Source organism: Bubalus kerabau, chromosome 17 (assembly GCF_029407905.1).
Source record: "Bubalus kerabau isolate K-KA32 ecotype Philippines breed swamp buffalo chromosome 17, PCC_UOA_SB_1v2, whole genome shotgun sequence".
Classification (NCBI taxonomy): Eukaryota; Metazoa; Chordata; class Mammalia; order Artiodactyla; family Bovidae; genus Bubalus; species Bubalus kerabau.
In genome coordinates, this window is record NC_073640.1 from 67,394,374 (window position 1) to 67,410,012 (window position 15,639).

General features: G+C 46.6%; 2 protein-coding genes across 5 annotated transcripts in view; both read right to left on the reverse strand.

Moving 5' to 3' along the window:
- The window catches only part of LOC129632424 (NACHT, LRR and PYD domains-containing protein 2-like), a 241,784-nt gene that overhangs the window by 192,365 nt on the left and 33,780 nt on the right, over positions 1-15,639 (reverse strand). The window lies entirely within an intron of this gene.
- On the reverse strand, positions 7,860-15,064 carry LOC129632428 (putative killer cell immunoglobulin-like receptor like protein KIR3DP1). Its single transcript, XM_055554056.1, has 8 exons — positions 15,031-15,064; positions 14,853-14,888; positions 13,468-13,734; positions 12,271-12,570; positions 10,703-11,002; positions 9,688-9,738; positions 8,824-8,941; positions 7,860-8,063 (listed from the first exon to the last, which is right to left on the reverse strand). The coding sequence occupies exons 1-8, from the start codon at positions 15,062-15,064 to the stop codon at positions 8,012-8,014; spliced, it is 1,158 nt and encodes a 385-aa protein (XP_055410031.1). The 3' UTR covers positions 7,860-8,011.

Genomic DNA, 15,639 nt, shown 5'->3' on the forward strand with positions numbered 1-15,639 from the left:
ATGGCCAACGAGATAGCATATTCAAAAGCAGAGACATTACTTTGCCAACAAAGGTCCGTCTGGTCAAGGCTATGGTTTTTCCAGTGGTCAGGTATGGATGTGAGAGTTGGACTGTAAAGAAAGCTGAGTGCCAAAGAATCGATGCTTTTGAACTGTGGTGTTGGAGAAGACTCTTGAGAGTCCCTTGGACTGCAAGGAGATCCAACCAGTCCATTCTGAAGGAGATCAGCCCTGGGAGTTCTTTGGAAGGAATGATTCTAAAGCTGAAACTCCAGTACTTTGGCCACCTCATGCGAAGAGTTGCCTCACTGGAAAAGACCCTGATGCTGGGAGGGATTGGGGGAAGGAGGAGTAGGGGATTACAAAGGATGAGATGGCTGGATGGCATCACTGATGGGATAGTGAGGACTCACCCACAGCTGCCCAGATCCTCAGACTCACACAGAATCCTAGAAGGAAAACCTTGTCAGAGATGGCTTGTCCTGATGGATCCCACGTGAGTCTGAGTGAACTCTAGGAGTTGGTGATGGACAGGCAGGCCTGGCGTGCTGTGATTCATGGGGTCGCAAAGATTCGGACACGACTGAGCGACTGAACTGAACTGAACTGAAACACTATCAGCCTAAGAGGATTAGAACAGATCTTTCTGCTTTTAGGAAGTAGTAATGGTGATTCAGTGTATATCATGCAGGATGCTTTTCCCAAGCTCATGATAAACCTGATTAACCTTAACTCTTTGCAGAAGAGAAATCACATGTACCCACATCATATTTCAGGCTCAGTGCAGGTTGGCAATTAAAGACTCATTAATAGAGACTTTTATTCTGCATTCTTATGAGAGGACCAGACATGCATATATGGCTCTTTGAAAATATATTGTAATACATGTGATTAAGAAACTAACTGTTAGTTTCAGGTGTATGACAAAGTGATTCAGTAATACATATACATGCATCTATTGCTTCTCAAATTCTTTTCCCATTAAGGTAGTTACAGAATATTAAGTAGAATTCTCTGTTTTATACAGTAGGTCCTTCTTGCTCATCCATTTTTTTTATGTTGAAGATCTTCTTTATTTTTTTATTTTATTTTATTTTTTAACTTTACAATATTGTATTGGTTTTGCTATATATCAAAATGAATCCACCACAGGTATACATGTGTTCCCCATCCTGAACCCTCCTCCCTCCTCCCTCCGCATACCATCCATTTTAATACAGCCGTCTGTATATGTCAGTCCTAAACTTCCAATTTAACCTCCCCCTGACACTATCCCCCCTGGTAACCATAACTTCATTCTCTGTGAGTCTGTTTTGCAAATAAGTTCATTTTTCTAGATGTCACAAATAAATGATATCATGTGATCTTTGTCTTTCTCTGACTCTTCCTCATATGAATTATTTTGTGACTGTGAGTGGAAACTTTGCACACACAACGCTCTCTCTGTCTCTCTCTCTTCATCCCTTTCTAATCCAAGGACCACACGTGTACACAAGATAACGTGTGTAAAGATGACTGTGGTGTTTTTTTGGGAGGGGGATTTGTTCTGCCTGAAAAGGTGGACCACCTTGCTTCCTAGATACTCAGATGAACACAAAATATGTCAAGTAGGGACTTTCAAGCTGCAGAATGCTTGAGTGAGGGGCGTGTCCACAACAATCAACTCCAAACGGGCAAAATGGCCCAGCTGTTTCAGGACTCCAAGGGCAGACATACACCCAGTTCAGCTGTTGTTTATAGACAGGAAAGAACCTCAGTAAGGGCAGCGATTCCACACCATTTTTCTGGGGGTGGGGGTCATTAAGATTAGTGATGCTTCGTAAGTAATAAATCTGGTCTCCCCTTGCTTATTATTTATGTAATGGAGTAAAAGTACAGTCACCCTTCTTAAAATTTCCTTTTATTTACTTAATATCATTTTTCAGAATTGATCTGTATTCTTTGTCATTTCAGTTTGTGCATTTTTACTTTCATTGCAGATATATAAACCAGAAATTTTTAAACATTAAAAAATTTTAATTTTATTATTTTTATTATTATTTTAACTATAAATTTATTTAATTGGAGGCTAATTTCTTTACAGTATTTGTACAGCAAATTGATTCAGCTTGACATTTATATTCTTTTCCATTATGATTTGTGGCAAGATACTGGATAGAATTCCCTGTGCCATACTGTAGGACCTCATTCTTTTTTTTTTTTTTTATTTAAAGGTAGGTTTTATTCTTTTTTTTAAAATTTATATTTATTTATTTTAATTGGTCCACATGCTTTACTCCGGAGAAGGCAATGGCACCCCACTCCAGTACTTTTGCCTGGAAAATCCCCTGGACGGAGGAGCCTGGTGGGCTGCAGTCCATGGGGTCCCTAGAGTCAGACACGACTAAGCGACTTCACTTTCACTTTTCACTTTCATGCATTGGAGAAGGAAATGGCAACCCACTCCAGTGTTCTTGCCTGGAGAATCCCAGGGACGGGGGAGCCTGGTGGGCTGCCGTCTATGGGGTCGCAGAGTCGGACACGACTGAAGCGACTTAGCAGCAGCAGCATGCTTTACTTATTCTATGTATAAATAGATTTCATCTGCTAACCCCAAGCTTCCAGTTCTTCCCTCCTTGGCAACCACAAGCCTGTTCTCTGTGTCTGTGAGTCTGTTCTTGTTTCATTGATATGTTCCTTTTAGATTCCACATATAGGTGATATCACATGAAAATTGTCTTTCTCTTTCTGTCTTCTTCACTTAATATGTTAATCTCCAGGTTCATCCATGCTGCTGCAAATGACATTATTACTTTTTTTACATATCTAAATGATATTCCATTCTCTGTGTGTATAAGCATATATATCTTCTTTATCCATTCATCTCTTGATGGACAATTAGGCTGTTTCCATGTCTTGGCTATCGTAAGTTTTGCTGCTATGAACATAGGGGTGCATGAATCTTTTCAAGGTATAGTTTTTTTACAGATATATGCTCGGGATTGGAATTGTTGGATCATATGGAAACTCTGTTTTTGTTTTTTTTGAGGAACTTCCATACTGTTTTCCACGGTGACTGCACCAGTTTACACTCCCCCAACAGTGTAAGAGGGTTTCCCTCTTCTCCACACCCTCTCCAGCATCTATTTTTCGTCAACTGTCTAATGATGGCCATTCTGACCGGTATGAAGTGGTACCTCACTGCAGTGTCAATTTGCCTTTCTCTACTAATGAGCAATGCTGAACATCTTTTCATATGCCTGTTGGCCATCTACATATCTTCTTTTAAATCATGGATATCAATTGTGAGAGTGATGTCTATGGATTTTGGCTAAAATGAATGACACCTCTGCTAATGTCTCATGAATGTGCTCTGATTCCAACCTCATGTTGCTTGTCAAGGAACAGAGTGATGAGGTCTTCAGGAAAGGAAAAGTGACTTTATTTGGAAAGCCAGCAGACCAAGCTACGGCGAACATCTGCCCCAGAGAATCGTTTTATCTGAGGTAGATGGGCTTTTGGGGGAGTGAGAGGGATGGTCAAACAGTGTTTACTGAATGTAAAATAACCCTACCCCATGCGGAAGAAAATTCCAAGGAGAAGAGAGAAGAATACAGATTAAACACCCACATGTGAACTCACACTTTCACACTTACACACACACACACACACACACACACACTAAAAGAGGAGGAGGTGTGGCTGGTTGTTGCAGTGTTTTAATTAACAAATTGATGTCTGTACTGGCTCTTTGTCGCTGTGCACAGGCTTTCTCTAGTTGTGGGAAGGGGGCTGCCCTTTTCTGTGGTTCAGGGTCTCTCACCACCGTGGCTTCTCTAGTTGTGGAGCACCTGCTCTAGGCACATGGGCTTGTGGCCCACGGGCTTAACTACCCCGAGGCATGTGGAATCTTCCCGGTCCTGGGATCGGGCCTGTGTCCCCCACATTGACAGGCATTTCCCAACCACTGGACCACCAGAGAAGCGCTGTTGCAGGCTTCCCCCCCCCTCCCTACTTTATTTATTTTTAGTTTAAGGACAACTACAATATTGTTAGTTTCTGCCATACATCAACATGGATCAGCCATAGCTATAGTTATGTCCCCTCCACTGGGAAATCTTTTATTTCTGGAATTCTTTTTTCTTGAAGCTGTCCATGCATGTCTGGTCATAATGTCCCTTTAAACCCCTGACAAGACAAAAGGTCTGTCTGTTCTGCCACTTTTTATCTCTATATGAATGGGAAAGTGTTATACCTTTTAAGTTCAGAGCCTTGAGAATAGTTTAGGCCCTCAGTCGTGTCTGACTCTTTGTGATCCCATGGGCTGCAACCCACCAGACTCCTCTGTCCGTGGGGGTTCTCCAGGCAAGAATGCTGGGGTGGGTTGCCATTTCGTGCTCCAGGAGATCTTCCCAACTCAGGGATCGACTCAGGTCTCCTATGCTGCAGGCATATTCTTTATCATCTGAGTCACCAGGAAAGCCCACCAGTAACATAATGCGATTCACTATTTCCTCCCACAATTAACATTGCCATTGTTTTCCATTTACTTTTATCATGGACATGGTGGGATTTTGGCATCATGCTTTCACTCTCAGTGTAGCATAACACTGACATGGCATATATCATAGATTTAAAAATAGAAGTATGAATACAATGCTAGATTTCTAATAAAAAAATAAAGATATGCAACAAGCAACAAAGATTTACTATATAGCACAGGAACTATACTCAATATCTTGTAATAACCTAAAAAGGAGAATAATCTGAAAAATTATGTATGCGTGTTTGTATAACTGAAAATCACCTTGCTGTGCTGCTGAAACATTGTAAGTCAACTACACTTCAATAAAATTATCTATTATGAGATTAAAAAATGGAACCAGTGAAATAAATAAATTTTAAAACAAAATGAAAGAAAATGAAGTCACTCAGTTGTGTCCGACTCTTTGCAACCCTATGCGCTGTAGGCGGGCAGGCTCCCATGTTCATGGGATATTGCAGACAAGAATACTAGAGTGTGTTGCCATTTCCTTCTCCAAATAGTGCACGCCAACTGCAGCATCCTCCCTGATGGTCTGTGTACTCACTCTCACATCCCAACTCTGCATACGGTGTATTCACATGGGCACCCTGAGCTGCCCAAAAGAGCCTGAACCCAGATGGTGAGTTTGTGGAAGGTCCTGGAAGGAAGTCAGGCTGAGTCCCAGAATCTCCCCACCCCTCAATCTGCAGCTCATCTCAGGAGCCCTTCCAGGTTTCATCAGCATCACTCTAGAATCTCAGGTCTCCCACCTCGCCCCCTACCAACTTCCCGGGACTCAAGTGACATATGGGCCCCAGGAGACCTGGGAGGACCCACCTGCAGGGTTGGGGGCCTCTGGCCCAGACTCAGCCCTGCAAGTGAGAGATTTGCCACTGAAAGCTTGGGCTGATTCTCTCCCCATCAGGATCCCTGGCCCCTCAAGCTGTCTGAGCCCTGAAGTTACCATGAGGTGGGGGCAGGGTGGGCGTCCCTTGCCCTCCTGCGGTCCTCTCCCTGCCCTGCACATCTGGCCAAGGAGGAGAAGCTCAGAGAGGATGGAAGGCATGTCTGCAGCTCTGAGCACCCAGCCGCCCCTGCCCCCACACTATACAGATGAGGAGACCATGGGGCCCTAGAGGACAAACAGGATGTGGTCTCTGGAGGCCTGCCACCACCCTTCAGAGTTCCCACGGCTGTGGACTCACAGCAGGGGGTGGCCCCTCCGTGGACCTGGCTCTGATGTCTCCAGGCAGGGCTCAAGAGGCATCTCAGCCCAGACCTCATGTCTCAACTCTTTCTCTTTCTGCCTGGTCTGACCCCCTGTTCCAGAGGGTGGGACCCAGTTTCTCATCCTGAGTCAGCTGTGACAGCCTGGCTCCAAATAGGGCTCAGAACTTTATTTTCCCAGTCACCTACAGAAATGGAATTTACTTCTCATCTTTGGTCAATTCATAAATTATTGCAGAGCACCTACTGTGTACCAGGCATTGGTGCCACACAGCAGAAATACACCCATGACCCAGGTAAACCCATCTTCTGTGTGTGGTTGAAGAACTCAGATTCTGCAGAATGAAGGCATCAAATGCTAACATTCAATTATTATTATTTTTTTTAGTAATCTGAGAATAACTGGGGTTCAAATCTACACTGTGAACATTCAGAAAAATGAAGATCATGACATTTGGTCCCTCACCTAAAGGCAAGAAAAAAAAAAGAAAAAAAAAACCAGTGGATAATTAGGGGAAACATGGAAACAGTGACAATAACAACACAGAAGCCCCAGAATGTCTTCACTTTAATCGATCCTGACATTTCTTGGTAAAAGAGTTCTTGGGTGGTTTAGTTCTAAGGCTCTGGGGACCTTGATTTTCATCCCATTTGCCACTCAGTTCACACTGGGGTCCTTATGGTGTTATCCTCTTCAGCCCTCCGCTTGGTTGAGCCAAGCCACATTGTGCCAACAGTTGATAACTTAAAAGGCATAAGATTCTCAAATCCTTGGCTTTGGAGAAAAGAAGCAAAAAAGACAAAACATGTGAATATCGATGGATTAACACAACATGTGCAAAGCCTTGCTGGGGCAAGTGTTCTCTCTGCAGCCCTCAGTGATCTGGCGTGGAATGTCCAGTAGTATTATCCGTGATGACGGGACTTTTTAAACATCTGCTCTGTCCAGCACCATGGCACCTGGCCACATGACGCTACTGAGCACTTGAAATGTGGTGGGTGTGACGGAAGAACTGAATGGTTTACTTCATATACGTCTAGAGTCATTGTCTGTACGGCATGGCTGGGTAACTACTTTATCGGCCAGTGCGGATCCAGACTAGGGGCATCTTGTTGTCTTGTTTCTACCCCTGGAACCCCAGCATCCTCAGTGCACAAGGGTGGGAAAAGGCCGAGGGGCCTTCCCTGATTGCTCAGTGGCAAAGAACCCGCCTGCCAATGCAAGAGACATGAGAGACGTGAGTTCGATCCCTGGGTCAAGAAGATCCCCTTGAGAAGGGAATGGCAACACACTCCAGGATTCTTGCCCGGAGAATCCCATGCACCTAGGAGCCTAGCGAGCTACACAACGTCATGGGTTCACCACAAGTCAGACATGACTGAATCGACTTAGCACGCAGACACACAGCCTCAGGTGGAAGTTGCACCACACTGGATATCTCAAACAGAATATACTTCATCTTTTTATTTGGCCAACTTGCATTGCTTTTGTTATTGTTTCATGGAAAGCATTTTGTTTTAAATATAGCAGTCTGCACATGTCAATCTTAAACTTCCAATCTATCTCTCCCCTCATCCTTCCCCTCTGTAACTCTAAGTTTGTTCTCTAAGTCTACAAGTCTGTTTCTGTCTTATAAACAAGTTCATTTTTGTAAGCTATTACTGAAAACAGTTTTTTTTATTGATTTATTTTATTTTAAACTAAATAATTTGAAGACTCAACTTGCAAATTTTTATGCTTTACTGGAATTTTTGAAAAAGTAGGATGATCATGGTAACCTACACAGTATGTGCAATTAATTAGAATAACTTCTCCCAAAATGTTACATAGTTAAAACAGAGTATTAGAATACCCAGGGGATTACTAAGAGGTGGTGGGATTTTTGGAGACGATCCTATAATTGTTGAATTCCACTGTTCTCCTCAGAGCTTCGGGGCTGCTTTGGAGGAGGAGAAGGAGTGTCCACGGAGGAACCCCTTTAAAAAGAGATCTAGGTCTTCAATTTTTAACATTCTGTGTGCTCAAAGGATGGGGCCAGGTCAGGGTCAGCATGGCCTTGGTTTGCATCAAATTCCTCATAGAGGTGCATGAGGCTCAAGAGTGAACACTCTCTCAGAGAGGGTCCTGTGGTTCAAGTGGGCGAATATCACACCCTCTGCTGATGGGTCCTGAGAGGAAGGAGATGTGAATGATGGAATGAAATGTGATCTTCGAAGGCTGGGGCATTGGGCATTGGAGGGGCTCAGGCTATGGCAAGGGTTTGGGTGGGAGGACTCACCTCACCATTCACTGTTCTGTCTTCTTTGGGCTCTCCTTCCATGATGGCAACATCTGCGAATGGGAGAGAGTCAAGGCTCTTGGGGTGGGGGTGATTCTTCTAGACCTCCATAACTTTGGTGGGGACATCAAAGCCAAAAAAAGCAGGGGTGTGCCCCGGGTTGCTGAGTCTGTCTACTCCACTAAATTAAAAAAAAAAATCCCATATACAAGCCCAACCACTGGCAGACTCTCTCAGGAATCTGTTGAAACCCAAGAAGTCCATCCTACATCTTCTGTTATGGACCATCATCTAATGCGTATCAGCAGATTCCCGAGATCATAAAGGGGAGAAGAACGGATGGCTGTGGTTGAAGGGCAGAACAGGCCTTGGAATGTTCCTGGTGGCCCAGGGATTCAGGGTCAACCTTCCAGTGCAGAGAGTATGGGTTCTATACTAGGTGGGAGAACTGAGATCCCACATGCCTTGAAGCAACTATCCTCAATGCTGCAACTGCTGAGCCCACGAGCTCTGGAGCCTTGAACTGCACCCCAGCACAGCAGTGAGGATCCCTCATGCTGCAGCTGATACCTGATGCAGCTAAGAATAAATTAACACATATTTTCATAGAAAGAACAGGGTTCCATGGGTCTCTGGAAAATATTTATTCAGGGTGTACATCAATGGAAATCAATTTTTAACCTACAGGAAGTGAAAACGTCATTCTCTGCTATGAGCCCACCTCCCCCTGGGTCAGATGACGCTGTGCTTCCCCTCCTTCAAACTTACAATTTTGCATAGAACACCAGTGACAGTTTGGCTCTTCATACTTACTTTATGGGTAACCAGTGACAGACAAGAACAGCGAGGAAGATGCTGGTATAGATGAAGGCTATGGAGAGCCTAAGGAGAAGGTGCAGCTGGCTGGAGTGGCCTTGAGGAAGCCGTGCTTCTGCCAATGATCAAATGGAAGAAGGTCTGGTTATTCGTTGCATACACCCTGCCCCTACACACAGGAGTTATTGAATCCTTGTGTCAAAGTGTGTCAGCAGCTCTCAACCTGATCAGTATGGTCTCCACTTCCCAGGAGGTACCACAGCATCTAGGAGAGATGCTAGCAGTGGATGAAGTAAAGAGGCCATGGAAGACCGGCAGATGTCTGAACCAAGGTCCCCACGGCACTGATGCAGCTTTGCTCTGCTGCCCCATGTGACAAGGCATGGTGATTTTGCATGAATGGGGACTGCTTTAATCCTCCATATATTTCCCCCTCCATCCACGTATACCTGAAATGGAATCCTCAAGAAGACATGACACTTCTATTTCTGAACTGTGGAATGTTTAGTTCATAAAACACTAACAGAGGAATAGCACATATTGAAGGTGCTCCCTAAAACTCTCCCCTTGTCCCCCGCATCCTTCCCCAAAGATACTGGTGGAGGGAGGGTAAGTGTCTCCCTTAAGCATGGGGTCAAATCACTCGGTCTTGCTTTGTTCACTTTAGAAATTCCCAGTCCCAGAGAATGAGAAACTCAATGCCCCCTCTGGTTCTAATACAGCCCATGATCTCAAATGCTGACATGACAGGGATGTTGAGGAGACCAAAGTCACAGAACTGGGAGGTGGTAGAATGAACACTCACACTGGGACCCTCTGTCTTCTCAGAAATTTGCTGAGATAGGAGACCATCTTGCTTACCTTCTGTGGTGTGTGGATCCATGATTGATGGGCAAGTACTTGTAGTGGATCCTAGGGGAAAAAAGCCAGAAGAGGTGAACAGTAACCTTCCTCGCCCCACCATAGGAGGACTCTTGTTTCTGGAAGGTTGACCTCCTGCCTGTCCTTGACTCTGTCATCTCTCAGAGCACTGATTGGGGAGGGGAGAGCTTCTGGTCCCTCACCGTGAATGCGTTGAGTAGACCTTCCATCCCAGACAAGAGATGGTGGAAGGAGGCCGGAAGGATATGCCTGGTGATGAAAGACAGCTATAAGCAAGAGACATCTTCTCTGCACCAGGAATGAGTATCTATGCTCCTTAATTGGAAAATCACCTGTATGTCAGAGGTGCTACTGGGAAAACACTAAGAGCAAGGGGCCGATGCAATCTCTGATCCTCCCGAATGAGCCCAGCCTCTCCCCTTCCTGCCCTGACCCTTTTCTTTATTTGCCTGGATAGCCAGGACTCTGATGTGGAGCATCCAAACAGGAGGTGGAAGAGGGTTGAGATGCCATCTACCATCTGTGTTCCTCTCTGGTTGTCATTGCTTCCGTTTCTCCAGAAGCCCTAAGGTCCCCTGACGCCAGCATGGAGACCTTGAGATAGAGCTCAGTGATACAGTAAGATATTGTGGAAAAAGCCAAACAGCCTTTTGGGCCACCGCAATGTGATTTAGTGTATTGTAAAGCATGGGACTCTTCATGGGTTCTCCAGGCAAGAATACTGGAATGGGTTGCCATTTCCTCCTCCAGGGACCATGTTTTGTCAGGAATCTTCACTACGATCCGTCAGCCTTGGGTGGCCCTGCATGACTGGCTCATAGCTTCACTGAGGTATGAAGGCCCCTTCACCACTACAAGGCTGTGATCCATGAGGAGGAGATAGTGAAGGACAGAGGAGTCTGTCGTGCTGCAGTCCACAGGGTGGCAAAGAGTTGGACACAACATAGGGACTGAACAGGAACAACAAAGCCTGGGCCAGGAAGAGGTTCCTCACCTGTGACAGACAGGAACAGTGGGTCGCTGGAGTCTGACCACGAGTAGGGAGAGCGAGTGAAGGAGCCAAAGCACCTGTAGATCCCACTGTGGGCTGGGGTCCCAGGACCCAGAGGAAACTCTTCCTGGAGTGCCCCATGGGGGCCCTGCCCTCCAGCGAGCAGTTGCTTAAGGTACTCCCCCTCCCTGAGCAGATGGAACTGGTCAAAGGTGGTCTCCGAGCTGCAGACCAAGGTCACGTTCTCTCCTGACCTCACCACGGGGCCCCCCTGGGCTGAGAGAGAGGGTTTCTTGGACAGACCTGGAAGGAGGAGACCTTCATCTTAGAGCACAAAGTAACTCTAGTCCTAAGTATAAGACTAAAGCCCAAAGTGTGCAACAAGAGCAGCACTGCAATGTGAAGGCCGCCCATGGCCAGGAGAGAAAGACCTATAGTAGGGGGTACCCAGCACAGGGAAAAGTTCAGAAATAACTTTAAAAATGGAGTGTCATTTAAAATCCTTTTAAAAAATAAATAATTTTTTAAATGGACTGTCATTTAATATCCTTTTTTAAAGAAAGAATATATGTATATGAATAACTGAATCACTCTGCTGTACAACAGGAATTAACAACATCTAAAACCAACTAGACTTCAACAAACATAATAAGATAAAATAAATTTCAAAAATCAACCAGATGTGCCGTTCTCTTGAAATAAACAGACTACTAACTAAATAAACAGACTGCTGCTGCTGCTAAGTCGCTTCAGTCCTGTCCGACTCTGTTCCACCCCGTAGACAGCAGCCCACCAGGCTCCCTGGGATTCTCCAGGCAAGAACACTGGAGTGGGTTGCCCTTTTCTCCTCCAATGCATGAAAGTGAAAAGTGAAATAAACAGACTACTACTAAATAAACAGACTACTAACTACTGCTGGGGACCATCAGAAAACATGGCATTGACCCAGAAGAAGAGATTATGGAGTGAAAATTGCCAGAATCTCACAGGATCTTTGACCACCTCTTTCTTGAGGGCATGTTCAGTGCTGCCCTGCAAACCCCCAGGGGCTGGAAGGGACTCCTTATCGGGGAGGGCTGGAGGGACCTCTCCCCTCTCTTTGTGCAGAAGGACACGTTAAACCACGAGCTGAGCAATGTCAGGGTGTCGACCTCCATCTTGATCACTGAGGGGCCAGACTGCAAGGGTGTCTGGTACCACAGTGTGCTGCTGATAGAGGAAGGAAGCTCTGACATGAAAGTGGGAAACCAACCCCTTAACCACCCATTGTTGGCTGCCTGAGGGGGGAATTGCCCGGGTCCCTGCTCTGGTACATTTTCCTCCATTGGTCATTCTTTCATGTTCTTGCTCCTTCACTCTGTCACCAGCTGTGTCTTCTCCTTAGCACACAGCAGGGACTCTGTTCTCTTTTCCCTTCCATGTTCACACCTCCTCTCTCTCTGGTTTGTTCCCTCTCCTGAGTTTGTGAGTGTCACTACACACCGGTCATTCTCTCCTGGGACTGATGCTGGACTGGACACCAGACCTTCTGTGACACAGAGAGCAGAAGAGACTGGTCTGGCCACACTCACCTGTGATGACGATGTCCATGGGGTCGCTGGGGGCTGACCACTCATTGGGGGAGCAGCTGAGAGAGCTGTAGCATCTGTAGGTACCGGCACTCGCCAAAGTCATGGGGCCAATGACGAAGTCAGCTGTGGCATGCCCACCAGTGAACATCTCTCCACGTCTCTGGAAATGCCCTGTGCTGCTTTCCTGGTGCAGGATAAACTTGTCAAACACCACCAGTGAGTGACAGCGGAGGATCACATTCTCTCCCACCTGCACAAGGGGCCCTGGGAGGGCTGAGATGGAGGGTTTTGTGAACACACCTAGGAGCAAAGAGGTTGTGAGCTTCAGTCAGTCACCCCAACTTAGCTCTTCCCCTGACATCTGAAGGTGTAAAATTCTTCCCCATTTACCAGTGGAGCCACTTACCCTTCCTGTGTGTTTTGTTGCATTCTCTTTAGCCTTGTTCTTGGGCTCTGGCTCATGCTTTTCTTTCTGGCTCATGTTTCTCTTTGCTCAAGACCTCCAGCCTCCTCTGTGCTCATTCTAAGCTCTTTAGCTGTTGGATCTGTTCTTGGGTTCATGCATGCATACTCAGTCACTTTAGTTGAGTCCAACTCTGTGCAACTCCATGGACTGTAGCCAGCCAGGGTCCTCTGACCATGGGATTCTCCAGTTGAGAATACTGGAGTGGGTTGCCATGCTCTCAGCTTCATCCCATCCCTAATATGCGTGGTGGGGGCTGGGGTGGGTCTGAGGATGCATACCCTGGCTCCCTTCACACTCATCTAGAATGTGGGCACTGACTGCAGGACGTTGGGGTGGAGGTGGAGAAAAGGGAACATTTCCCACCTGTGACCCCACCTCATGCCTCTGAGACATTCCTGGAACTCCTACCTGGGGCTCCAGCTCCTTCAAATGGGATTACAGCTCCCTACCAGGTGGCAGGTGCTGGATCAGGGTCATGCCCCATCCTCCCTGCCAGTAGGCAGGGGCAGCATCCTGTCTAACTAATGCCTAGGGAGGCTCCTCCTTCCTGCACTGGGGCACCCCATCCCTCTATTCGACACCCTGAGTTTAAATGCTCAGAGTGGGTTCTCTTTCCCTGGTTCAGTGGTGGCTGGGAATCCTGAGGAAGTCTTGGGCTGCACTGGGACATGGACCTAGGGAAGGGTTGCCTGCAGGCATGGCTGTACCCGGCTGGGCTGGACCCCTCCTACCTGAGACCACAATCTGCAGGGGGTCACTGGGTATGGACCAGTAGGCTTCAGAACGTATGTAGGACCCGGCATGTTCTCCGGTCACTGGGCCAAGGGTGAAGTTATTGAAATGATGTCCTTGGAGCTCAGGCAAACGCCTTTTCCCATCTGTTTTGAACAGTCTGAATCTCTTAAGTGGAGAACGGGAGTGACACTGAAGAGTCACAGTCTGTCCTAAGGGAACCACGGGGCTTGGCCAGGTGGACAAAGACAGCTTCTCATATTTACCTAGGAGAGAAGGAGACACAGGCTTTGAGAAGAAAATGGGAACACTCAGCTCTCCCCACTGCCCTCGTGGGTGGGCTTCCCCTTTAATTATTCGAACTCTCCTCCCCTAAAGTGCATCACCCTGATGCTCAAGGACAACTGGGGCTTGGGGACAGGCAGAGACACAGTCAATCCAGGAGAGACATCATGGAAATTCTCAGGACATGAATCACTCCTTGGGTTGACAAAATAATGAAAACCCATCTCTCAAAACACAAAAAACCTGGGGATTTCTGGGCAGTCTAGTGGTTAGGACTTGGCACTTTCTCTGCCAAGGGCCTGAGTTGAAACCCTGATCAGGGAACTAAGATCCCATAAGCTGCACGATGAAGGCAAAATAAAACACCACAGAAAAATTGATGCATGGGCAAGAAGCGAAAGGACTTCCCTGTTGCATTTGTTGTAGCTCAAAACGGTAAAGAATCTTTCTGCAAGGCAGGAGACCAGGGTTCAGTCCCTGAGATGGCAAGATACCCTGGATAAGGAAATGGCAACCACCTCCATATTTTTGCCTGGAGAATCCTATGGACAGAGGAGCCTGGTGAGCTACAGTCCGTGGGGTCGAAAGGAGTTGGACACGACCGACTAACACTAACAGAACTATGCAGTGAAAAAGCCACTTGACTAAAAAGAAGAAAGTAAACCTTGAACCTCGCTCCTTTGTTAGCTAACCTACAATCACACATCAAATGTGTGACAAGGTCCAAGTGGCCCTGCCTGATGACCAGACCCTTCCCTGGGGTCAGGTCTAGTGGGCTGTCTTGCAGATCTTGTTGTTAAGGGCCAGTTGGAGATGGCATGTGCCTACTTGTAGGGGAGTGTCTATGTGCTGCAGCCTCTTGCTCCCCTCTCATGATAGAAATGGCACTCAGTGGGCCTAGCTCCCAGCTCCCAGACTTCACACTGTGCCTTCAGGTCCAGAGTCCAGAGCTGGGGTAACCTCTGGGGAGAGTGAAGATGAGTATCATTGCCAACAGGAGGACCTGGGATCCACAGGGGTCTCACCCCAGCCTCAGTGTCATCTGCATCAGCCCCAACTGCTCTGCTCAACAGAGAAATAAGGGATGGGGAGGACTCACCCACAGCTGCCCAGATCCTCAGACTCACACAGAATCCTAGAAGGAAATGCATGTCAGAGATGGCTTGTCCTGATGGACTCCATGCTCCTTGCACCTTCATCCAGGGATTCTGGTCAGTGGTGTGAAGACCCCCCGATTTCCACCATAACCCTCTCCTACTGGGTCTTTCTGGGCTCACCGAGACTCAGGAGGCTGAGGAGTGTGGGGCGCATGGCTCTGCTTCTGTGAGACAGGAGGCAGAACTGAGCAAAGCTGACCGAGTCACAGGATGCGGAAGCGGGCCGTGCTGTTGGTACAGTCAGCCTGGCTCATGTCACGTGGGAAGACGGCCAGCCTCTTCTCACGCCAGGGATGCAAGTCTGACCTGAGCCGCATCATGGAGCACACCTCATGACCCAATCGTCACCTTGTTTCCCTAAACACTGTAAAACTAAGAGGATTCAGACAGATCTTGCTGCCTTTAGGGAGTAGAAATGGTGATTCAGTGTATACCATGCAGGATGCTTTGCCCAAGCTCATGATAAATCTCATTAACCTTAACTCTTAAAAAAAGAGAAATCACATGTTCCCACCTCATTTGTCAGGCTCATTGCAGGTGGCCAATTAAAAACTCATTAATAGAGACTTTTATTCTGCATTCTTATGAGAGGACCAGACATGCATATTATGGCTCTTTGAAAATATGAAAAACTTCTATATTGTAATGTTTGTGATATAGAAACTTTGTTAATTTCAGGTGTACAACAAAGTGAATCAGTTATACATATACATGCATCTATTGCTTTTC

Coding starts and splice junctions, on each gene's coding strand:
- LOC129632428 (XM_055554056.1), bottom strand. CDS start 15,064: ATGCGCCCCACACTCCTCAGCCTCCTGAGTCTCG. Junction 14,889..15,030: donor CCTCAGCCTCCTGAGTCTCG/GTGAGCCCAGAA, acceptor ATTTCCTTCTAG/GATTCTGTGTGAGTCTGAGG. Junction 9,739..10,702: donor ACTGTTCCTGTCTGTCACAG/GTGAGGAACCTC, acceptor TTTTTCCCCTAG/GATCCACTACAAGTACTTGC.